This window comes from Calidris pugnax, unplaced genomic scaffold (genome assembly GCF_001431845.1).
Source record: "Calidris pugnax isolate Ruff unplaced genomic scaffold, ASM143184v1 scaffold215, whole genome shotgun sequence".
NCBI lineage: Eukaryota > Metazoa > Chordata > Aves > Charadriiformes > Scolopacidae > Calidris > Calidris pugnax.
Genome location: NW_015090997.1, coordinates 68,394 through 93,858, shown reverse-complemented (window position 1 = coordinate 93,858; position 25,465 = coordinate 68,394). Strand labels below are relative to the sequence as shown.

Sequence of the window (25,465 nt, the reverse complement as noted above, 5' to 3'; positions counted from 1 at the left end):
GTTTTTTTCTTCTGGATTTTGTCAATAACACGTGGTCTTCCGACCTGCTCTCTGTGGAGCACACTGGTGATAGCATCAAGAGGTGAATGAAGCCTGTCCTGTGCAGTGATTTCCCATCCCTCCGTGCCACTGGAGCTCAGCTGGATCAGCAGCATCTTAACTCGGCTTTTGTCTCGGGGACCTGTTCTGCCGTCTCCTCCTGATGGATCTCCAGTCTAGAATAAATAGACATTTCTGTTGAAAGCCAGTGCCAGCCTCTCCCTTCTCAGAGGAATTTAACTTCCTTTGTGCAGCCTGAAACACTGCGGTACCGCATTCTTCATTCAAATCTCCTCCTGTTTTGAAATGAGGAGCCGGGAGTCCCTGGTTCCCCTCCCTCCGCCCCACGCCCCGGCGGCTCATTGCTTGCAAATGAATTAACCTGGCTCTGAAGGGTGTTTCTGCACATTTCCCACACTTTCTGGTCAGTCCCATTAATTCTCGCAGTGATGCTCCCTAGGGAAGTCCAAGATGATGGCTGGTTGGTGAGCCTTCCTCAGACTGGATATGTCATTCCTTCTGGGACAAGGTTGCCCGGAGAAGCTGTGGCTGCCCCATCCCTGGAGGGGTTCAAGGCCAGGTTGGAAGGGGCTTGGAGCAACCTGGGCTGGTGGGAGGTGTCCCTGCCGAGGGCATGGCACTGGGTAGTGTTTAAGGTCCCTTCCAACCCAAACCATTCCATGATTCATACTTTCTTGAGGTGTTTAAAATGTTAAACAGTGGTCAATAGTGTGCTGGGCAGCAAGGCCCACGTTGGAAAGGGGAGGGTGGTCGGGGAGGACAGGGGGGGTCCCGGGGCTGGTGGAGAAGCAGGAGTTAAACTGCTCTTCCCTGGGGTGTGAGCGCCTTGTGCAATACCCAGTGGAAATCCCCGCTCCTGTCCTCGCTCCCAGAAAGGATCTAAAAACTTACAGTTTAGTGGTAGCCTTGGTTTCGTGAGAAATCGAGAGGAATTTGATTGAAAATGTGTCCAGCATGTGCTTAGCTTTATTCCTTAGTGCCTTTATTATCTGTTGTTGACTTCCTATAACTGGGAGCACGCGTCCCAGCTCCTCGCACTGCCAACAGCCTCTCTTTGTACCAAACACAGCAGGGTTTGAGGAAAGAATCTCCTCTTCCTGGGAGGAAGGTCTGAGTGGTCAGTAGGAGAGAGTGAAGAAGGGGACCAGAGTCTGGTGCTTCAGGGAGACTTGGAGTGTCCTGGGCCAGAAGGGGAAAGGGCTTTTACAGCAGGAAAAAGCCCTTGTGTTAAAAATGTTCAGCAGATTTTTGGCCAAGTGTTGGCTTTGTCACCTGGCGTGAGAGGGAACCGGTCAAATAACTATTAAAAAGTTGTTTGGAGAAGGTGTTATTTCAGGTTGCTTAATGGGCCCAAAGCGATCTCTGCCTCCCGGAGAGGAGAGGCAGAGACAACCTGGGGACCTGCTGGGGATGCTCATTCCTGGAGGCTACGAAGAGACCGTCACCTCCAAATGTCTTCTGAGCACTGAAAATATGAACTGGGGGGTGTGTGCATTGCTCTTGATTACACTGATAGTCCATACGTCAAAATGACTTTGAAATTGTTTATTGCATAAATCCACGCTGCAAAACAGTGATAAAACATAGTTTTACTATCTGCCCAGAGTATTTGCTCTACCATTCAGAAAATGGGAAAGCGAAAGCAAAGGTTTGTCTGAGGTTTTGGTTTTTGTTTTTTTGGCTTGATGTCATCTAGGGGGGAAACCTTTAACTGAGCACGGACAGTCCTAAAATAGCTGTGAAGCTTCCTGTGGGCAGGAGGAGTTGTAACGCTCCTGCTGCTCGCGTGTGGGTTGCCTGTCTTGATAAACTTTTATTTGTTTGGAATAAACAGCTGTGGAAGGTAAAGATATAATATTGCCTGATGGACTCGGGCACGTTCCCTTTATCGGGGGTTAGTTATTGAGAGGAGGACTTTGCCTGCTCTCGCTCACGGGAGGAGTCACCCGGGCTCTGTGCTTGGAATCAGGGCAGTGAATCCCTGCACCGGGTAATTTAATCTGGATTCTGTTTTTAAACATCCTCCCTGAAAAGGCAACAGCGCGGACTGTGTTTTGATAATAGCAAAGGAGGCTTTTGTGGCTATTTCATTAGACAAAAAAAAAATTAAAAAATCTAAATATTTAATTTGAATTCTGCGTGGATTAAATGCCTTGGCAACTTCGTCAACATGTTTAATTGCATAATTTTGAGTATTTATTTAAAAGCTTTGCAGATCTGAAGCCTTGCATCAGTTTGCAGTCTGTGAATTGCAGATGAGTTGGTTTTTGTTGTTGTATGGGTCTGGAAAACCAACGCACAGGCTTGTCGTGTTCAATGGGGTTCTACTTGAAGGGTGCTTAGAGTTTTAAGGTTTTCAGGCTCCCCGTTGAGGGGAGGCATCACCCACTGCAGCAAAGGCAGGGAGCCCCCAAAGAGAGCTCCTCGCTCCCCAAAGTGACACTGGTGGTGTGCCTAGAAAAGCTGGTAGACACAAGTAATTAGCGATGCAAATATACCGTGATGTAGGTATGAAAATGAAAGATGAGAGTCCTCGGTACTTCACTGAGGCTCGCCTTAATTTTTGCTTTTAAGCATGTCTCGCCTCCTCTTCTCTGCCCTCGCTAATGCAAAACTTCATCCGCTCCTTACACCTCCAAACAGCTTCAGCAATCTCTATTAGAAGGAATTTCAGCTACTGTCTCCTACAGTTCTGTTTGTCTTTGTAACTCTAAAGGGATTCTTGTCAATGTGTGTTACTCAATACTAATATTTCTCAAACGGGTAAAGAATATCCTGTTTTTTAAAGGAAAATGTACCTTTTCCAGGGCATGCGGTTTCTGACAGCGTTATGAACCTGAATCTCCCTCCTGGCTCTGCTCTTAAACAAAAGACTGTATTTCCTCCTCTTATATCATTTTCACTTCAAAGCCTACTTTTTAGATTACCAGGGAGATTCTTAAGGCTGCCGTGATGGACAGCTTTCAGCTTGTGGAGCACTTTGTTCCGTGAAATTCTCACTCTTATTGGGAAAAAAGCTTTTCTAAGCCATGAAACCTCCCAGCCACAGTCAGGGTTACGGGGCTGTTGTCTGTCGCTTGTCACAGCCCTGTTTGTAATCATCTACCAAAATACTGAGGCTGTTTTCACCAAACTACAAAGCCTTTCACTTTTGGAATAGAGCCCTCCTGCTGGATGATGGCAAGGGGAAATGTGAACAATTCTGAGCAATTAGTAATGTGCTGGGAATATGTCAAAATACGTAATCCAAAGCGTTCTCCCAAGCTTATTTATATATTTCAATGGTTTTAACTTCCACTCGAAGCTGTCGTGTTGGTTGGTTGGAATTTTTTGAAGCTGAATGGGGTGTTAACTTCAAACTAAACGGTAATCTTTGCCAAACCCACCAAGATTTAGGTTAAGAGGGGCAGGTGGATGCTGAGCCACTGTGCCTTGCTCTGGCCCTGGGGACCCACATGCATGGCAGCTCTTGGGAATTTAAGGAGCTGAACACAGGCAAGGTGCCAGGTCTGAAATCACTGAAATCTGTATGAAGTAGGGATTTTTCTCATTTTGGGCTGCTTTGTCTTTCATAGGCTGCTGAGTAGCCAGAAAGATAAGATTGTGTTAGAGCCACGCGTGCAATTTAATGCTTGGTGACTTCCAATCCTTCAGCGTAATTGCTGCTTCTGTGCTGGGCGAGGGTCTGAGAAATCAGGGGCAACCAAGCTACACGTGGAGGTTTTGAATCTGCTGACTTCCACCTTCCTGGTCGTGGTTTGATTCAGAGGTTTTGAATCTGCTGACTTCCACCTTCCCAGTCGTGGTTTGATTCTGTTTTGCTTTATTTTGATGTGCTTCCTGCTCCTATTGAGCTTCCGTGGTGTTAACACGGGAGGTCCTCAGCCGTGGGGGACCACTCCGTCGCGGTGAGAGCGCGGATGGTTTTGGAGTTCTCTCTGGCAGTTGGAGCGGATTTGTGTGGGTGAGAGGATTGCTGTTTAATCTGGGCGGGAGCTGGGGGTTGGTGGTTCTGTTTTGTTGTCATCCCACTCCTTTCCCAAGCTTGTCATCTTTTTTACACAGCGTGGCATTTGGGATAGGGGTGGGAACATCTTGGGAAAGCTACAGAGCAGATCCGTGGAGATGCAGCCAGATACTGGAAAGCAGCTCGGGCTGCTCGTGCCTTCTCCTGGTGCTCGGTGCCGTGCAGGCTGTGATTCACCCTGTCGTTATCCAGTTGGAGCAGTTAAAGCCCTTATCGCTGGGAAGAGCTTGAAACCCTGCCCAGGGAGATGGTCCTGCTCGGAGGAGGAACGCTGCTCGGAGTGTGTGAGGTGCTGGGCAAGGAGATCTCTTGGTCTAAGTCCATCCTTCTGGCCCTGTACATCACCTGCTGAAGAGCAAACATGTTGGTAGAGAAATTCCTTTGTTCCCTTACTTCCAACTTTAGTTTATAGGATGCTTAAGCCTCAAAGAAAATCATTTTGGTAAATTCTTTTTCAAAAGCTGAGCATTGTGTGCTGTAGCAGATCCAGATGTAGCTGCAGTCAGAGTGTGCACGTCCACCTGCTCTGAGCACGGATCTTTCATGAACAGGTCTCTGCCAGGAGCTTTGCAGAAACCCCTTCCTCCTTGGTGTAGTTGAGTAAAGGTCATAATCGTACCACAGTTCTTATAATCCGCTCAAGTGTAAAGAAAGTATCACATTTTAAAATGAAAGGATAACCTGCTATTAATTTCATTTAGTGGATCCTTCTCAAGACTGTAGGGTAGGAGTGTTTTGCGACCTTGCAATGGTCATGTAACGAGCCATCCGGATGCTCATCCAGTTTAAATTTGTGGGCTCTTTCAAGCAGGAACACTCAATGCATGAAGATCATCCATATTTTTTAAAGATAAGACCAGATGTGGTGGTAGGTTGAAATGTAGCATGTCTCTTAACCTGCTACTGGAAGCTACTGGTGATGACCTTTCCATGGAAGCATTAGAGGTCCCATCACTTAAATACCAGTGTTTTATTCAGGGACAATTACCTTCACGATAACACAGTATCATGTGTGCCTGTCAATACTCTATATGCTTCAGAGTTTAAAAAGGGAGGGGAAAAAAAAAAAGTCAAATAGATGATAAATGTTGACAATGACAAATGTGACTAAAATGCAGGAGGTTGAAGATCCTTCCTTACCCTTTGAATTCATTAAAAACTGGCCGTGCCTGCAGAGTGCCACAGGGAAGGCTGAAATGGTAGTTGCAAAAAGGATACAAGTTAAAATTATGCAACTGTCTCACGTTGTACAATGTGTGTCCCTCTGTCACCTAAGGGACTTTATGATCTGGTGATGGAAGTCTGTAAATGGCTGGAAAACTTTTCTGTTGCTACCAGGGACATTTTAATTATGCAGTTGTCAGCCACGTGAGTCTGAAATACAATAGAAAGGGCTCTGCAATACAGGGCAAGGCTTTGTGTGGAGAATAAGAATACCTGGTGTTTAATCCTAATTCAACAGGTATCCTGACCTTGAACTCAAGGTGTTTATTCACCTTCAGGTACTTGAAGCATTGGCAGCAGGAGCAGAGCCTTCAGGATGCTGTTCCTTGTCTTGACCGACCACAATGGGTGGGATCGCCAAGGTCTACAAGCTTTAGAGAAGGAAAGGAGGAGGAAGGCTTTTTGGTGTTTAAAGTGGCTGTTGACCTAATAACCTGTGTAAATGAAAAGATGAAAATAAAGAAAGCAGTGAATGCAAAACTGCAGTGGTGGTTGTGCCTCAGACACGAGAAGGTCTTGTATAATGTGGTGACAGGCGGGTTGGAGCCCCCAGCCCCTGGCTCTGCCCTGGTGTGTTCTCCCAGTGAGTCCGGGGGGAAAAAAAATAATCTTTTGCTTGTGTAAGCAATGGGAAAACAAGCAGACACTTTATACTCTAGGAAGCCCAGTAAGCCTCAGGAAATTCCTGCATTCTTGATCTTATTTTGTGGCGAAGGAGTGTGCGGTGTGTGTTTGAAAGATGAGCAGGGTTGCCCTTCTCCTGCCCAGCGCCAGGGCCCCCATGAGCTGGGGCCGAGTGGGGTGTTGTTCCCCCCAACAGCCCCATCAGCTGTCGCTGCACCCCACGAAACACCGGCTTGAATTCATAGAATCATAGAATTGCCCAGGCCGGAAGGGACCTCCAAAGGCCATCTAGTCTGACCCCCCCGCAGTCAGCAGGGACACCCCCAACTAGACCAGGTTGCCCAGGGCCTCGTCGAGCCTCTCCTTGAATATCTCCAGGGAAGGGGCCTCAACCACCTCCCTGGGCAACCTGTTCCAGTGCTCCACCACCCTCACAGTGAAGAACCCTCTCCTCATCTCCAGTCTAAATCTGTTCCCCTCCAGCTTGAAGCCATTGCCCCTCGTCCTGTCACTGCAGGCCTTTCTAAACAGGCTCTCCCCAGCCTTCCTGTAGGCTCCCTTCAGGTACTGGAAGGCCGCTATTAGGTCTCCCCGAAGCCTCCTCTTCTCCAGGCTGAGCAACCCCAGCTCCCTCAGCCTGCCAGAATTCTATGGAAAAAGTGCTGATAGCGCATTTCTTACTAAAGGAAAAGGCTACTCCTCCTCGCTGCTGCTCAGCAGGAGAGCGGTGTGTGAAGTATCTCCCACCTGGAGTGGTACCACCAAACTGCAGCGCCCATCACGGTCATCCTCAAGCTTAAAAACCCCACATTTTTTCCAATATTTTTTTGTTTGTTTGTTTTTTTGTTTGGCAAGAATACCTAGGAGCCGTATTTGTATACCCTGGTCTGGCTTTTTGACTCACCAAAATAAAGGTGCATGTTTTCTTTATTGCAAATCCTGGACCCCCCAGGGGTTTGTTCCTGGAGGTGTCAGCACAATTCAAGGCAAGCGATGCTCGGGGTGTATGGCAAGAGCAAAGCACCCGCAGGCCCAGATGGTTACCCTTTTTCTGGGCAAAGGGACAGGCACACCGAGGAGGCCAAGCTGCCCTCTAATATTCCGTGTCTCAGGAATTAGCAATGAAGTAGTGGATTAAAAAAATTACCTTTGGGAAATGATCCTTCCCCGTGTTCCGTTGCGGTGGCGATGCTGGGGGTGCCTGCAGCTGCGATGCACAGACACAAACAAAGCTGCCCGTGCTGAAAACCTGATTGGTACTTATTTTATTGCTGATTCTGAATTCCGTTTGGAGCAGCACATCCCCGAAAACCTTTGGAAAGAGCAGCAGTAACAGTCAAGCAATAGCAGGCACCTCCAAAGTCTGAGCGCTCACAGACCTTTAGATGAAAGTGCATATTTTATTGTTTTCATGTTGAGTTTATTGCCTGTGTAAAAGCCAAGTAACCTTTACTGTCTGCATCACTGAATATTTCTGCATTTTTTAGACTGAGGCTGACACTTCTGCTATGTTTTCTTGCTCTCTTTGACTGTGAGCAAGTCATTTCGCTGCTCTGTCCCTCAAATTCAGGGTAAGATAAGGAGAAGAACACCCCAGCTTAAAGGGCTAAACTGGGAACTTTTCATATTTGCAAAATGTTTGAAAACTGTTTGTAAAATATTGTGTTAATACAAATAAATCTCTTCAGTAACAATTATGCATAATCCTCACAGACCTTTAGATGAAAGTGCATATTTTATTGTTTTCACGTTGAGTTTATTGCCTGTGTAAAAGCCAAGTAACCTTTACTGTCTGCATCACTGAATATTTCTGCATTTTTTAGACTGAGGCTGACACTTCTGCTATGTTTTCTTGCTCTCTTTGACTGTGAGCAAGTCATTTCGCTGCTCTGTCCCTCAAATTCAGGGTAAGATAAGGAGAAGAACACCCCAGCTTAAAGGGCTAAAGTGGGAACTTTTCATATTTGCAAAATGTTTGAAAACTGTTTGTAAAATATTGTGTTAATACAAATAAATCTCTTCAGTAACAATTATGCCTAATAATAATATTAACACCTATATCTATGTGCTTTATGGGTCGTTTTGGCATAGATATGTTACTTGCAGGTGTTTTAAGAATAAAAAATAGTCTTCCTGGAGCTAATTCCCTAATGGGAGGTGCTGTCACGCTGGCTCTCCAAAGGGGTGTCTTTATCTGTTCGGATGGCTTGGGTTATAATGAGCTGCACAGCTGGAGACTCTGCAACTGACTGAATAATCCCAAATTGGTGCCTTTGGGGAGTGCCCCAGTATGTGCAACGTCTTGTTTCTGCATCAAGAGTAGTCTGTGAAGGAATCTGATAGAAATTCCCCAAAGTGATTCTCGGAGCTGACGTGGGGCGTTGCAGCATTTGGTCCTTTGTGCAGACTGAGATTCAGGACATTTTTAGGCAGTGACCACCTCTTCTGGATGCCAGAAATGCACTTGACACTTGTAACTGATGCTCTTTGGGGCAGTAAAGCTTTCCTTGTGGATGTGTGCACTCAATCACAGGTTGTTGGGTACCTTTCCTGCCACCGGTCCATCCGAAATGCAATCACCTTCTGTCTGCAGATACGGTTAATCATAACGGAGCTTTGCTGACATATGACTAATGAGGGAACATATTATTAACTATATTTTACTGGAGAATTTTTTATGGTGTTTTCTCTAATGGGATTTTGTTTAATCTGCAGTGCTTTTATTTGTTACAGAGATCCGTGCCCAATTGGTAGAGCAGCTGAAATGCCTTGACCAGCAGTGTGAGCTTCGGGTCCAGTTACTGCAGGACTTGCAGGATTTCTTCCGCAAGAAGGCAGAGATTGAGATGGATTACTCAAGGAATTTGGAGAAGTTGGCTGAGAGATTCCTGGCTAAAACTAGGAGCACCAAAGACCAGCAATTCAAGTAGAGTATTTGCCTTTTGTTTTTGCCCCTTTTTTTCCCCCCTGGAGATGTGGTTGCAAGGGTAGGAATGCAAAAAGAGAGCAGATACAGTGAATGTAGGCACCAGCACTGTTGTGAATGTCAGAATCACATGTTTCCCAAGTTTGTGCTAAACACAGAACCCATTTCATGTCTCACCATAATTCCTGGTAGGTCATAAGTTGGCAGTAGGGAATGGAATGGTAAAAGGAGTAATTTTCTTGGGAATGTGGGCAAAACTGTACACCAAATTAGATGGAGAAAGCCAAGATTTCCTTCAGTGCCAGTGGCTTTGGTCTGTTTTTTTTAAGAGTAACTCTTCTAATCTGTTCTATGCTGTGATTTGCCACTGCAGCACTCTGTTTTTGGTGTTCTGTTTAGATGGAGAAAGCCAAGATTTCCTTCAGTGCCAGTGGCTTTGGTCTGTTTTTTTTAAGAGTAACTGTTCTAACCTGTTGTATGCTGTGATTTGCTGTTGCAGCACTCTGTTTTCAGTGTCCTACACATCCTCAGTGTAGGATTTAAGAGTGTTGTATCTCTGCTACTATCACTTTGAAACAGTAGAGAAATATGGCCAATGGTACTTGCAAATAGAGCGGTGCCATTTGGGAAGGGGAATCCCTAGATACTAAGCTGGTGGGACACAATTAAAATTTAAAGATGTCCTTATAAACAATGGTCTCACATGCTTGAAGCATCATTTACAGGTAGGTCTGACCGTGCTGCTTTGGTTGTTCTCTGTTTGAGTTGGGTGACTTTATCAAAATTACAGGTAGGTCTGACCGTGCTGCTTTGGTTGTTCTCTGTTTGAGTTGGGTGACTTTATCAGAAAGTAGAGTGATAGGACAAGGGGAAAGGGTTTAACATTGAAAGAGGGGAGATTGAGCTGAGATGTGGGGAAGAACTTGTTTGGTGTGAGGGTGGTGAGACCCTGGCCCAGGTTGCCTGGAGAAGCTGTGGCTGCCCCATCCCTGGAGGGGTTCAAGGCCAGGCTGGAGGGGGCTTGGAGCAACCTGGTCTGGTGGGAGGTGTCCCTGCCCAGGGCAGGGGGTGGCACTGGGTGGGTTTTAAGGTCCCTTCCAACCCAAACCATTCTGTGATTCTATGACTAATGCATATTGAATGTGGTTGCATGGATTTAAAGCCTTCAGATTTACTATTGCTCCTGCCTGGAGGAAGGGATGGGCTTTTCCTGGGAAGGGAGTGTAGGAGAGGACCTGGGGGTGAAGAAGGGGCTGGTACTGGCTGCATGGCACGGGGACATCAGCCCAGTGAGGAGGTGGCAGCTGGAGCTGGTCTGGGCGGCGCAGGAGCTGGTGGGGTTTTGTTGTCAGGGCAGCAGCCGGGGAAAACACGGAGCAAGAGCAGCTTTTGGGGCTGAATCATTCCTGCCTTGGACAGATCGCTCTGAGAGGATCCATCTGGGTCTGTCTCCACCCAAAGCCCAGGGTCACTTTTAGCATCGGTTGGGGCTGGCCATTATCTGTGTTTTTGTTTTTGTGTTGTTGCTGTGTTCGGAGGGATGAGGGGATGTAGCAGCTTTCCCTTTCCACCAGAAGCTCTTTTTGTGAAAGCCATTAAGCCGGCACCATTTTAGTTCCCTTTCTGCACAGCTTTGATGTCATTTACCTTTTAGTTCTCATTTAAAAATGCACATTGTGTGGCATTGTCGGGAAGGCACAGCTCCCCAGCACAGCCATTTGACAGGTTGGAGAAGAGTTACTCTGCATATTTATGGAGCTGTAATTGTCTTAAGTATTTTTTTTTCTTTTCCTTTACAGTGAAAGTGTTCTTGTAACTATAAGCTGCGCATATTCTGCATAAAACCTTTAAGATGGCACTAAAGAAATGATGTCTTGCACTATAATTTTCTTCTGCACTAGGATTGGTCTTTTTCAGTTTATTTTGTTGTTATTCCTGGTGAAAATTGAGGTGATTTCCTTTATATTACATGATACGAAACATCAGAAACGCTTTTGTACTCAGCTTTCAGTGTTGGAAAGGTGTATATACCTTACATCCTATTTTGAGATTTAGAGTGAATTTTTAATTTGGAAGGTTTTACCACAGTTGAGCAGAATCCTCCCTGGTGTCATGCTTCATGTGAATTAAATACGCTGGCTGTGCTACTGCTGGGTTTTTAACATTGTTTTGCTTCATGTGAATTAAATACGCTGGCTGTGATATTGCTGGGTTTTTAACATTGTTTAACATTTTAGCATTTGTTTGTTCTAATGTATTTTCCTCACTGCCCCCTGCCCCTGGCTTTTGAGCTGTTTGTATTTTAGATAAGCTTTACGAAGTTTGGATCTGGACAAAATTGACCTCAAATATTGTAGTTATTGAGTGTAGCCTGAATTGGACAGGTGATTTTATAAGCTCATAAAATGTTCACTTGAATTTATGAATTAAGTGTCCTTGTGTTTCTGGTCAAGTCCAGGGCATTGCCTGGAATATTCCAAAACCTGTTCCTGAGCACCAGTTTTGCTGGGCTTTGCCAAGAGGGAATAACAATGCTCGGGCTCCTGGTTGCACATCCATCAGCAGCAGGGAGCTCCTGGCAGAAAAACATCTTGTTCTTGGACTATGTTACCCCTGCAAGGTTTGAGTCCTAAATGTGCAGGTTATTAATTTGGTCAAGAGTAGAAATAAGGGGAAAAAGCAAGTCGGGGCTGCTTGGTGCGTGGGCAGTGTCTGGCGCAGCAGATGGGGATAAAGCCCTCTGTCCTGGGCAGCTCCAGCTCTTCCTCCTCTGGTCCTTTCCGTCTGCTGGCTGGAAGAGGCAGCAGCGTGTCAGAATGCCACGGGGATCAGTGAGGAAGCAATTCCAATTATAATTACCTATCCCTGACACTGCTCTGTCTGAAGAGCAGCGAGGAACTTCTCTGCTGCCTTTTCCGCGGCCGCTGAAGCTGTAATCCCGTTTGGAAGCCCCCAAAAGGCTGTTTGATCAAAGCCAACCATCAGATCTCTCCCGAGGAGCCTGGTATTACACGCTACAAGATGCGCCCAGGCGGGTGGCCACTCTGTAATTGCCTGGCTGTGACCCTATAAATATACAGTAATAGCATGTTCTTCCGATAACATGATAATTACGTCGGGAGGTACCGTATCATTCAGGCAGTGCTTACCATGTCACTTGCTGGTTTTAGATCTCATAACACACTGTCAAGGAGGAAATCAGTCAGGCAGTAACCTGTAATTTGCATGTGCTTTCATACCCCATAGCTATTATGGCATTGCCAAGTTGCTCTCCATGTGTGCTTTTAAGGGGATGCCGTCAAGGGCAGGAGGCTTCAGTCTGACCCTTGGAATTGGATTGTGTGGCTTCCTCCACCGTCCATCTCCGAGCTGGTAAAAGCAGACACACAGAGGAGAGGGCAGTGGGAGGTGTGGGCTCCTGTGGGGTTTCCAACAAATGCCTTGCAGGGGGTTTATTCCTCTTAGATGTGGCCACAGCAGAGGGTAAGCGGCTCAGGTGGCTGCCTTGTCCATACAGGGTTTGAAGTGTCAGTGGTTGGGTCTTGACAGCAAACCCCATGGTCAGGGATGAGCTAAAAGGGTGCTTGCACGTTGCACAGTTTGAAGGTAGCTTTACAGGAGCATCTTAAAATGATTTGCAGAGGTAGGTGTATGTTATTCTCATTTTCTGCCTTCGAAGAAGGGGAACAGATTGGCTTAGCCAAGGTGACACAGGAGTTGATGACAGTTGGATATATCCCAGGTTTTACTTGCTTTTAACTACTCCACCGTGGCTGTTAGGCCTCTCTTTGCCTAGTCTCTTTTAAAAATGGTTTTTCAATTAGAAGACTATTAAGGAGAATAGTCATAAAAAAACATCTCTATTTGGTAAGGATTCTCAGTACCCGTTAGTAAATATCCCTGCACAAGATGCAAGGTCTGAAGGGGAAAAAAAAGGCATTTCTCAACCCAAGTCCTGTAACTCCTGGTGTTACAAGAGCTTGTTGGTCACATGTGAGACCTCATGTGAGGTCTCCTGTGCAGCAGCTACATCCCAGCACCCATCTCAGCAGGTGTCCCTGCAGGGGTGGGGGTCCCGGGGGTCCCTGGGTGGCACTGGGTGCGGGTCTGATGGCCATCCTCAGAGGAAGGCTCTCTCCCATGGCCCCGACACCCTGCGACCTGGAACCCCAGACTTCAGCTCTCCTAGGGTCATCCGATTTTGTTCTAAAGGCATTTGCCTATTCAAATAATCTGTTAATAATTGAAATATAAAAACCATGGCAAGCCGCCTTCTTTTTTTGAAGGAAGAAACTGGATAAAAAAGAAAGAAAGGAAAAAAAAAAAAGGATTACAGGAAGCATTTAACCTTTACTGAAATACTGAGGGACCATTAAGCAAGACTTAGAATGAAAGAAAAGGAGACCAGGTTTACAATAGAAAAACATAAACCAGGTCTCAAACACAGAAGAAATAACAGCATGTAACAAAGAATTAGAAGCCCCTTGGTTTAGCACATCCAAATGAAAGATCATGAAGATGAGGTGAAAAGAAGAGGCTGGATGTGGAGCCTATGGCAAAAAAAAAAAGCCACTTCATGAAGGGCAAACTTATCTATGCTTTGAAAATGATTTGGCACGTGTGTTGAATCAAAAATACCTGGACAGCAAAGCATGGAGTGATGTACTTTTGCTGTCTGACATGGAAGGAAAAAAAAAAAAAGAGGAAGAAAAAAAAAGAAAAGACAATGCTATTTTAAGGCTATGTTTTAAATCAGAATAATCTTTGGAAGCAGGATACTGAGTAGCAATTGTCAGCTGGAGAGCTGAATGTCCAGGATATCCCAGCATGAAATTCAGATGGCTTTCTGGCAGCCTTTGCCTTGAAGTAGAAGATGCAGAATAAGTCTGGCAACCTCCAGGCTGAGCACTTGTAAACAACAGATGTTCATAACTGGAATCTTTTGGAGGAGCAGGGCAGGGAGCAGCGGGTATGTCCATGCTTGTAATTCTCAAAATTTACAGTTAACGCTGAGCTGTGTCAGGAACAGTCTGAGGGGAAATCAAGCACAGAAGTTCAACTTTAGTTTTCTTTAAAGTGAAATGATTTCTTTAAAGGAGCGATGGTAGAGGCTGGGAGGGAGGGAGGGATGGATCAGTGAAACATTTGGGTCGTGTGGGCTTCAGTTACATTGTTGTTGTTATTGTTTCATTTTAATTGATAAATATTGTCATAGGCTATTTTGACCTGTGATTCTTTTTGTTGGAGCTGAGTCCCGAACGTTTTTTTTCCCCTGAGTCTTTCAAATAACAACATTTGGAAGATTTTTCTAAGCATGAAGCATTCATTTATTCAGAGACCTCAGTGAACCCGGAGAGCTGGGGATACAGGACCAGCAAAAATTGATGTAAAAGCCCAGGGAGGATCTTTGTGCTGTTTTTCATCGTATCAGCGATCCCAGTATCACACTGCGTTGGTTGGTGTGATTGTAGCTGCTCTTACACAGCACACAGCAGAGGAGAAAATTCAGATTTTACAAAGTATATACAGTATATACAGAAACAATAAGGTCTCTAACACTTGGTCCAGCTCGAGCTCTGATGGTTTGGCAGTTGCACAGAACTGAAAATAACTTCTTTCACCTCGTGTCTTGATTTCAGCAAGGGTTCAGGTGAGCTGGGCATGAGGGCAGGACTGCAGGGTGCCCACCCTGGGGGGCTCAGAGACCTTAGCCCACGGGTCCCAGTTGATTTTGGATGGTGGTACATGCAGGGGACTCTGCAGAGGGGGAAATAAATCACAGTCTCTGTTCCCAGGATCCTGAGCACTATTTCAGGGGGTTCCAGGTCTGGAAGTGGCTGTTGCACACCTCTAGGAAACAGATCCCGAATATTTGGGGGGAGCAGGGAGGTGGAACAGGAAACTTCAGTTTTTGTATGTACCACCAGGAGACTTGCTTTAGAAACCTCAGTTCAAAGGAAGGATGCTCAGAGGAGTCTTCTCTTCACATGGATGATGTGATGTGCCTTTATTAATGTAAATGTTTCTCTCTCTTTAGTAATATTTTCATTCTCATCTGACTCATTCCTTCATCTTGTGCTCCTTATGGAAATCCAGAATTCCTATTCCTGGTTTATGGGTGTGGGGTTGTTTTGGGTTTTTTTTTTTCTCCTTTTGTATTGTTTTCAATCCAATGTGAAGAAGGTTTTTGTTTTCTAAGATAATTTTTCTACTGTTGCTCTGGATGGAGTTACCCTGCAATGCCCAACTAAATGTCACCAGCCCTTGTCGCTCTCTTCTGCTTGCCTTAAAGCAGATAAATCTTGGGTTGTCTGAGAGTTCCTTGTATGAATGAGTAATTTAATTAAGACATTGCAGATACTTGGGACTCAATCTTCCCTTCTGATCTTTTGAGACCGACTGAAACCTTTGAAGTGGAAGTTGCGCAGGACCCGATCAAGATAACACCCGAGAAACCACAGAGCTTCATACTTTGTGGTTCCTTAAAAATCTGTGCACAACTTCCTCTTCCTGCTCCCAAACACCCTTGATTGCTGTGATCTGGTGTAATTTAGGCTAACCCAAATAAACTCTCCAGATTCGCTATCGTCACACCATCTTTAAATGAGTATAAATCACGCTTGAAATAAACCTGGATCTTGGCATCTTCCTCCTCCTCCTCCTCGTGGGGGAAGTTGGAGTCAAAGAGCTGTTGGGAATGTGAAATCTCCAGCGCTTTGGGAAAGTTCGTATCCAGGTCCTCAAGTTTTGGGTTGATCTCATCAGTTTTACTTCTTAAGGGTGATTAGTGACTCCAGTCGTGCTGCAGGATCTGTGGAAGTTGAGCTCACTCCTGATGAGACCCAGTGGTCCCTATTGCTATTTCTCTTCCCCTTTTCCATCCCTCCTCTGTGGTGACGTGAAACTGGAAGCCGAGCGTATTTGCCAGCGCCTTTTGAGAATGGAAATGGTTAAGGAAAATCGCAATTTGCTTCTCTGCCATCTGCTTGTGGTTACGGTAGAAAAGGGTCTGTTGTAAACAGTTGTATAACTTCTGCTCTGTGTTGTGAAAACTGTTGCCGTGTTCCACCCCAGAAAAACGCTGCGTTTTCAGAGGTGCTTTAACAGTTAATGTGTGGGGGGAGTTTTAAAGGCTACTTGGAAGGTTTGAAGCAAGTTGCTGCCTCTTTCCTTTTCTCTTTCATTTCTGTCTTAAGACCTGCCTTTATCTGCTTTTTGCCAGAGCAAGGAAAATGGTCACTAGGAAATAACAAAGGAGAGTTTTTTGCTTCCTTCCCTGTATAAAACTTGCCGTGAAAGCGCCGAACCTGCTGGAGAGATGGTTTTATAACGAGGTACCGAAGGGGTTAGCGAAACCAACAGCCACCAAAGAAAATTAAAGGAATGTAAAGGAAAGGCTGTGGTGGGGAGCAGAGCCCTGGCCGCGTGGGGCTGAGCTCGGGGTGCGGCGCGGGCTGCCCAGAGCCCAAGGTGACAATCCCAGGCGCGGGTTGGAAGCATGTGGGGTTGTGATTATTTTTTCCTCGCAGGATGGCCTTTCATCTCTAACCACACGGAGTGTGTCAACAACCCATCTGGCGCCATTAGACACCAGCAATTTTACTCACCAGCCTTTTCATGGGCTCCTGGTATTCCTGCTATGTGCTGCCTTAGAATAGCTTCGGGTGCTGTGGTGGGGCAGCCTGGACAGCTGGGAATTGTCCTGTTAACTATTGCAGCTCTTCTGGGTCCCATTTGGTGCTTCAGTTTCCTTTGGAAAGCAGGGCAGTCATAGAATCATAGAATCATTGAGGTTGGAAGAGACCCTTGGGATCATCGAGTCCAACCATCTCCCCTACTCTACAAAGTCCTCCCCTACACCATGTCCCTCAGCACTGCATCTAAACGGCCCTTAAACACAGCCAGGGATGGGGACTCCACCCCCTCCCTGGGCAGCCTGTTCCAATGCCCGACCACTCTTTCAGTGAAAGATTCCTTCCTAATGTTCAATCTAAACCTCCCCTGTTGGAGCTTGAAGCCATTCCCTCTCGTTCTGTCACTAATTACCTGTGAGAAGAGACCAGCACCAACCTCTCTACAGTCGTTCCGTGCTGCTCTCTGGTCCCTTTTGGGTGTTCTTCTCTATAGTCTTAACCCTTGGTCCTTCATCAGAGCTCTTCTCACCCGCTCAAGGTGGGGTTGGACTGACACCTCACTGGAGCATCTGTGATCAGCCTGGGTGCCCTTAGTGAAGCAGACAGCAAAAATTGATGATGAGATGGAGAATGCAATGGGAGATACTAAGGATCAAAACAGCTGGGTGCTTTGGGGCTGGCAGTTTGTGCAGATGAGGTGGCTGGGCTGCTTCTGGCTGCCCCGGGGAGATCTGTGGCCGCACCGGTCCTGGGAGAGGAGTGAAGCAGTGAAGAGATGAATCAGCAACGGGGCTCTTCAGGGTTTCGAGGCAGGATTTCAAACAGCTAAAACAAGAGCAGCTGGTGGAGAGTCTGAGCTTCTTGTTCCTAAGTTTCATTCCCAAACTTTTTTTTGATAGTTGATTAATTTTCACTTGCTGTAGCTCTTCTGGCTTTAGAGGGCAAATCCTAAGTCAGTGTGTGAAGTCCTTTTATATCATTGGATGTCGCCTTGTTGTATCACAGGAGCAAACCAACCAACTTTCAGCATCTTTTAACACCGTCCTTTGTAAAGTTCTCTTTACAACCATCCACAATACCGTCTTAGTTAATTTGCCTTCCACCTTCAGAGATGGGGTGTGCACCTCCGACCCCACGCTGCTCCTTGCGGGGGGCTCTTTCCGGAGATGCCTTTCCTTCCCCTGCCCTCTCTTTAGCAGAAGAAAGCTGGGTCTTGTTTCTTGTCTCACCTAAATAATAAAAAACACCTTAATGTGTCTATTGCCTTCTTTGCAGTGGCAGTTTTTCTCTGGTTTCAGCAGAGCGTGCGGCTCCTTCTCCGCGCGTGTGCCCTCCGAGGGCTGGCTGCAGCCTGGTCAGTACCTCTGCATTCACAATTAGCCGGTTCTTGCAGTTACTAATTAGCCCTCTGGCATATTAACAAACCAAACGGTGTGCAGCAAACACTGAGTGCAGATCGAGGGGCAGCGATGTGATTTATCTGCCTAAACATCTGGCAGTTTCAACCTTGTGCAGTTCTGCATTTTGATCATTCCATCTGGTTTTGCACGTCAGCAGGATCTGCAATACAGGACACGAGAGTACGAAGGAAAATACTGTCTCTAAATAAAATCTCTGCCTCCTCACACTTTATTTCCTTTTTTTTTTTCTTCTTCTCACTCAAAACACCAGGAGAAGCCCAGAATCCTTTTCGTACCCCTTCCCACTATACACACACGCACAGACTCTCCAAACCTCGCAGCAGTTCCCATCACAAGCTGCAGTCATTTCCTGAGCTTTTCTATTTTTTTAAGGAAAAGAAACAAAAGCATCAAGATCAGCTGCTCTGAAACTATTCCCCTTTATTTAAAATTGTCCATATTGCACTACAAATCCAACCGCTGGTGTCAGGAAGGGTAATGAAAGTCTGCCATGGCTTAATTTTCACATTTTCACAATGTCAGGCCTTTCTTGCAGCAGCGATTGCTGGCCTTTTAAGTGCAGAACAGTCCCTTTTTCAGTGGAAATTAAGCCGCGTTTCTTTTAAGAGGAAAGAAAACCGATACAGTGGTGTACAATAATCGAGAGCTTTGGCTTTCCGCCAAGGACCTGACTTTCTCTTTTCTAAATAAATATTATTGTACTGTAAACAAATGGCAAACAGATCCAGAGAGAGAAGGAAATGGTTGGGCATTGAGGGGACACCTGGGTCCGCCGGTTCCAAAGGCGGCTGTAGGACCATGCGAAATCATGGGTGATGTCCTGGCTTTTCTCTGCTATGGAATGGTGCCTGCAGAAATGACTTAGACCCCTTTCAGTAGGTGATGTGTTGATCTGAAGAAACAGGGGGCTTCCTCTCACCTCCCCCTGCACCCTTTGTCTCGCTTATTTGCAGTGGGTAGAGAGGATCAGCCGTAATAAGGCAGAGAAGGTTCAAAGATGAGAAAATAAAGCTTGTTGCGTGGATGCTGCTCTCTCTCTTCTGCTCAGGACAGAGATAGATGCTTGCACATAATTGGTTTTGTACATGAAACATAACATTTTGTTTCCTCTGCAGATGCTAGTTAGCTCACTGGATGCTTGAGATCTTTTTGTTGTGGTGGAGTCGCAAATGCCCGAGACGGCACCGCGGGACCTGCTGTCGGAGGCTGGAGCCGTCGCTCTCCCTCAGGAACTGCAATTTATGCACAAATTCTTGGATTCAAAAGAAAAAATTAGAGCCTACGTTTGGCGTACTGTAACTTGCACTTGCCTGATCTGCTTGCTGGGGGCCAAAAGCCCATGGCCATGTGGATGTAGTCTGTGGAATCGAGGGTATCTTTTCTTTATGTGCAATAGCTGTTTCAGAGCCTTTCTCTGCTCTCCTCTCCCTCTGCAGGTCCATAGGGACTGTAGCTGGGTTTCTAGTGGTTATATACACAGAACATCACGAACAGAATCATTTTAGTCCACTTCAGGTAGCTCTGTCTAATTCTTGTTTCTGTTTTGTGTCCTTTACAGGAAGGATCAGAATGTGCTATCGCCGGTCAATTGCTGGAATCTCCTGCTCAATCAGGTGAAGCGGGAGAGCAGGGACCACACCACCCTCAGCGACATCTATCTCAACAACATCATCCCACGCTTCGTGCAGGTCAGCGAAGACTCGGGGCGCCTCTTCAAGAAGGTAATGGAGTGCTAGAACACATCTTTTTTTTTATTTTTTTTTTTTGTTCAGCCTTTCTGAAATGCAAAGTTTGAACTATTGCTTCTGGTGGATTGATTTATTATTGACTGTGCCTAACACACGCTGGGGCTTTTTTTCCTCTTCATGTATAGCTGTGCTTGAACCTCTGACTCCTCTAGTTATTTTCTTGTTCTAGAATTTTAGGATTTTCCTGAAAGTGATTAGTTGAAATTCATTTGTCTAAATTTGGGTCATGGGTTTTTTTTTTTCCCTCTTCACCTGCTTGCAGTTTTGTCTGAGTTTTGAAACTTTATTAAATAATCAGAAACTCTCCAAATCTTCAACTCTGAAAATAATGAAACAACTCTCCAAAGACAAATTTATATCTGCCACAGAGGAGAAACTACTGTTAAAAGGAAAAATAGGAAGAATTCCTACTATGCCAGATAATAAGGAGATGTATTGTCCTTTTCTGGAAAGAAAGAAAGAAAAAGCAGCTATATCTTTTTTGTAGCCTTGTCCCTTTTCCCTCTCCTTGATTTCCACCTGGAAAAAAGAGGTGGGACTGTGTGGGAGGGTATTTTCCTATTAGGAGTCTGCTCTTAATAAAAAGAGTCATGTGAGTAGTGTGTGTGACTTTAAAATTAAAATCTATTTAGTACAGTTGGCAGTGAGTGGAAGCCTCGTTGGTGTTTCACTCTTGTCTTGAGGCAGAGTGTTCAGATATTTCTAGTGCTTTAACTGGTAAAGTGAGTCTGCATAATGCAGCCTGTTTAGATGGCTAGAAAAGGAACAGTGCTCAATATTGTGTGTGATATTTCGTGTCAAGATGCACTTGAAGGAGCAGCATCTCGTTGTGTGTTACCTAGAGAGCGGGATGTGCTTGCTCTTTTATGGCAGGCAGTTGTGTGTGGTGGCAGCTGATTCCTAAAGGAGAATGAAAACAAGTGGGAGCTCACTCCTGTGTTCCTCGTCCTCTGCAAATCCCTTGAGGTTTTAAAGGGTACAAATGGAGTATGAAAAATATATTCAAGTGTTACCCTCTGTTTCTCTTCTACTTCTTTTTTTGAGACATTGCCCAAGCAGAACCTTCTCTTTTTCAAGTAATGTCACACTAAGGCCTTTTTGACCTTTTAAAACTTTCTGGTAATTACATTATGGTTGATTAGATACTTACACGGGATTATGGAATGGCAGTTACTCTTCAATTCCTCTAATCCTTCCAAAGGATAAGTAATCTCCCCACTGAATTTCAACAAGGGCTGTGCTTGGAGAAGGTGGCTGAGAAAATGCCTCAGCAAAGAAGTTGCTGGAAATTGATATTATCCCAGTTTGGCTGGAAACGAGCATCTTAATTCTCAGCCCCTTCCATAAGCATGGGGTTTGCCCTGTTTTACTTTATTTTGGGCAGTAGGACTTGAGTCAAAACAAACAAGTAACCAACCATAACAAAATACCCCTCTGGTTTCTTTCTCACAGATCAAGTGCAAACTCCGTAGTAATTTCTGCAAACAAAAGGCACTTGTTGCTTAATTCCAACTATTTGTTGTCTGACTGTTTGCCAGACACACCAAGCTGGCTGAAGGCCAGGCAGGTATTAAATTACTGCTCCACTTGTGCTGGGTGGTTAAAAACAAAAATTGCATCCTGCCTCATCCGGTGTCACAGAGCTGGATGAGATAGCTGCTGATAAATAGAGAAATGGGGCTGAATTTGGATCTGCTGCTACCTGTGCTTTTCCACTGGACTCTCTTACCTTCCTGAGCTGCAAGAAGCAGCGTGAATTGGCACAAAAGATGCTGTAGGCCTGAAAACAGATGTGCTGTGTGGTTAAAATACTGCAAATCAGCTTTATATTCGAGGGATTTAAAAAAAAAAAAAAAATGCTACCCATTTATAAAAGCCCTTTGTAGCAGGTGTGTAATAGTGTATCCCAGTATACAAACAAGCTGCAGAATATCTCTGCAGCACAAGCAGACAAATGGTGCCTTTGCCTGGGTGAAAAACCAGGGACAAGTGGATGAAGTCACTTATCCAGGGCAGCTCAGCAAGGCGCTGGCAATGCTGTGGTGCCTCTGATCAGTGTCTCTAAATATTGATGGGGAATAATTAGGTGACTCGGGGAGACTATATTTTTGTGCCTCCAACCAGAAGTTAAAACCGTGCTAGCCCAAAGGGAAAATAGTCCTATTAGGAGAAGATTGAGAATAATATTCTCCTCTCTCTCCCCTCAGCTTCTCCTATGCTTTTTTTCAAGTTTTGAGACATCCTTTCCTGTTTTTTAACAGAGAACATAGTATGTGACAGCTTTGAAAACTGAGCACTTTTTAGTAGTCTTGAAACAGATGTGGTTTGTACAGGACCTACGTGGAGAATAATGCTGCTGTGCCTGCTCCAGAGTTCCTGTGAAGCTGTGGAAGGCAAATTGGGAGGTTCCAATCAGGACCCAAATGTGAACGAGCTCTGGATGGCAGAGCTGGATGAGTGCGGTGCTGCAGCTCACCAAACGTATGGAGCTTCTCCGCAGATCTAATTAGCCAGGCTTTGTCAGTGAAATAACAGGCTGTGTGGCTTCGGAGACCGGAGTTTCCTGCCCCTCTCGTGCCGTGGGGTCATTCCAGCTCGTTCCCCCCCTGCCTGCTCTAACGCATCCGTGTGGCCACGCTGAAATGCCCTGCTGTTGGATGAAACGCAGCCTGCAGGAGGAAGAGCCTGAGCCACGATGCTCTCAGGGCACCCTGGGTTCAGCTTAACAAGGAGAAAATTGAGAAGAATATTCTCCTCTCTCTCCCCTCAGCTTCTCCTATGCTTTTTTAAACTTTTGAGACATCCTTTCCTGTTTTTTAACAGAGAACATAGTATGTGACAGCTTTGAAAACTGAGCACTTTTTAGTAGTCTTGAAACAGATGTGGTTTGTACAGGACCTACGTGGAGAATAATGCTGCTGTGCCTGCTCCAGAGTTCCTGTGAAGCTGTGGAAGGCAAATTGGGAGGTTCCAATCAGGACCCAAATGTGAACGAGCTCTGGATGGCAGAGCTGGATGAGTGCGGTGCTGCAGCTCACCAAACGTATGGAGCTTCTCCGCAGATCTAATTAGCCAGGCTTTGTCAGTGAAATAACAGGCTGTGTGGCTTCGGAGACCGGAGTTTCCTGCCCCTCTCGTGCCGTGGGGTCATTCCAGCTCGTTCCCCCCCTGCCTGCTCTAACGCATCCGTGTGGCCACGCTGAAATGCCCTGCTGTTGGATGAAACGCAGCCTGCAGGAGGAAGAGCCTGAGCCACGATGCTCTCAGGGCACCCTGGGTTCAGCTTAACACAGGAGCTTGTTTTTCACTGTTTTCCAGTGGAAATTGTAGCTGTTGGAATTGTGCTGCCAGTCGCTCTGCTGGTTTGGGAGCTCCCTGTCCTTGTCTCGTGATGCACGGTGGATCTGTGTTAAAAACAAGGACGCTTTATTATTTGAAAGTCTGAGGAACGTAATTTTTTATACTTTAGTTTGGAAAATACCTTCTAAAACAAGTTATACGTGTCAGGCTGCTTGCAGTCGCTTACATTTAGGAACTACTCCCGGGGTTGCAAATAATGCTGTGAAGTACGGGGAGGAGAGTGATATAGAGATCCTTGTCTGCTGAGGGCAGTGGAAATAAAATCCTGAGGCATGAGATCCTTTTCTTGGGCCATTTATAATTTAGGGCTTTCTGGAATCAGTGCTTTGTATCCTGCTGGGACTGAGCAGGTGAGCTGGGAAGGAGAGAGCGAGCGTGAAAAGGATGTACTTAAGATGCCTTTTGTTGCTGAATTCTCAAGCTGCTGTATCTTGCTCTCTCTGAAGTGGGGAGCTTTCCCAGATGAGAGCGATGGAAACGCAGCCATAATCCAGCCCCAAGGCAGCCGAGGGCCTGGGCGGGTGAGATAAGGTCTGTGCTGGGAAGGAGACATGGGGAGATGTGGAGGGGAGCGGTGGGAGCTGGTCGTGCAGCAAAGGTGGGCAAACCAGGTGGGTCTGTGTCCAGCAGAGCATCGGTGGAGGTGTCGACATGAGATTTGGCTCTACAGCCACTGTCTCTGCCTGAGGATTCTCCACCTCAGTCTCCTGGGTTTGCTCTCTTGGACCAGTTGTCCAAAGGGCACTGCGTAGGGAAGAGTGTGGGCAGGAGGTGGAGCGAGGTCATTCTCCCCCTCTGCTCTGCACTGGGGAGGCCACAACTGGGATACTGCATACAGTACTGGGCTCCCCAGTTCAAGAGAGACAGGGAACTGCTGGAGAGAGTCCAGCGTAGGGCAGCAAAGAGGATGGAGGGGTTGGAGCATCTCCTTGATAAGCCACGATGCTCTCAGGGCACCCTGGGTTCAGCTTAACACAGGAGCTTGTTTTTCACTGTTTTCCAGTGGAAATTGTAGCTGTTGGAATTGTGCTGCCAGTCGCTCTGCTGGTTTGGGAGCTCCCTGTCCTTGTCTCGTGATGCACGGTGGATCTGTGTTAAAAACAAGGACGCTTTATTATTTGAAAGTCCGAGGAACGTAATTTTTTATACTTTAGTTTGGAAAATACCTTCTAAACAGAGGCTGCCCAGGGAGGGTGTGGAGTCCCCTTCTCTGGAGATCTTCAAGCCCCACCTGGATGCTCCTGAGTGATGTGCTCTGGGCAGCCCTGCTTTGGCAGGGGAGTTGGACGAGATGTTCTCTAGAAGGTCCCTTCCAGCTCTGACAATCCCGTGGTGACAGTGGAGCCTGGACAGGTCAGTCTTGCGATCAGTGCCCTTCTGAAACTCCCGTGTCCCACAGGGCTCTGCCGGGGGGGTTGTGTTTGGGGTGTTTGGATCCGTGGTGTCACAGGAAGCCTGTGTGGCCCGTGGCTTCGGCTGATGCTGTTTTCCCTTTCCCGTCCCTCTGCGGGGCTGTGTTACGCTGTGGAGGATCCCGTTGGTTTGGGTGGTGGCTGGGCCCTCGCCAGCCACTTCAGAGGTATCTGTGCTGATAAGAGCAGGCCAGTGCTGGAGTGGTGCTGGATGGACGGCGTGTGGCAGCCCCGCTGCTCCCTGCTCCTGCCTTCCATCGCTCCCTCCCAGCAAATCCCTTACGTGTCTGAGCTCTGGGCTGTTGGCATCAAATAGATCTCTTACTGGAGATCTGCAACCTAAGGTGTAGGTGTTCTTTGAGCGCTGGACTCTTTCCCTGCCCTTTGTTTTGGTTTCTCCCAAAGAAGCGCTTTTGCATCGCAGTAAAAGATGCCATTAAAGGACCTTCCTGCTGGACCAGCCTCGCAGATGGGTCCCCACTGGCCTCGGTGGGAAACTGGTGTTGGCTTCAGCCCCAGGGTCGGTGTCGGCACAATTCTGTGCTAGGACAACAGAAAAGGAAGATAAATGGTGAAATAAATAACCTCTCTCTCGAGCAAATAAAACTAGGTGTGTGGTGGGGGGAACTGGTGGAATTGTCCTAATAACAAATTGTTGCGCCTTGGGACAGAGGTAATATTTTCTTATTTGTCCAACAGTTAATGATTTAGCCCTGGGTTTTGTGCAAGGTTGAGGTTTAAAGCCCGTGTGCCACCCGCCGGTGCTGTTCTGGTCCCCTCTCCCTCTCCTGGAAGGTCACCTCTTCTCCAGCGAGCTCCTCTTCGCTCCTCCATCCGCTTTTGTGGAGAGCAGTCCTCTGATTGCTCGCTGTGTTACGCTGTGGAGGATCCCGTTGGTTTGGGTGGTGGCTGGGCCCTCGCCAGCCACTTCAGAGGTATCTGTGCTGATAAGAGCAGGCCAGTGCTGGAGTGGTGCTGGATGGACGGCGTGTGGCAGCCCCGCTGCTCCCTGCTCCTGCCTTCCATCGC

General features: G+C 46.5%; 1 protein-coding gene across 1 annotated transcript in view; it reads left to right on the top strand.

Annotated features, from left to right (window-relative positions):
• Nucleotides 1-25,465, top strand: part of SRGAP2 (SLIT-ROBO Rho GTPase activating protein 2) — a 121,964-nt gene that overhangs the window by 37,864 nt on the left and 58,635 nt on the right. The window contains exons 3-4 of the mRNA XM_014955456.1: nt 8,669-8,861; nt 19,475-19,637. Of these exons, the coding sequence (XP_014810942.1) occupies nt 8,669-8,861; nt 19,475-19,637 (356 nt within the window). The remainder of the gene's footprint in view (nt 1-8,668; nt 8,862-19,474; nt 19,638-25,465) is intronic.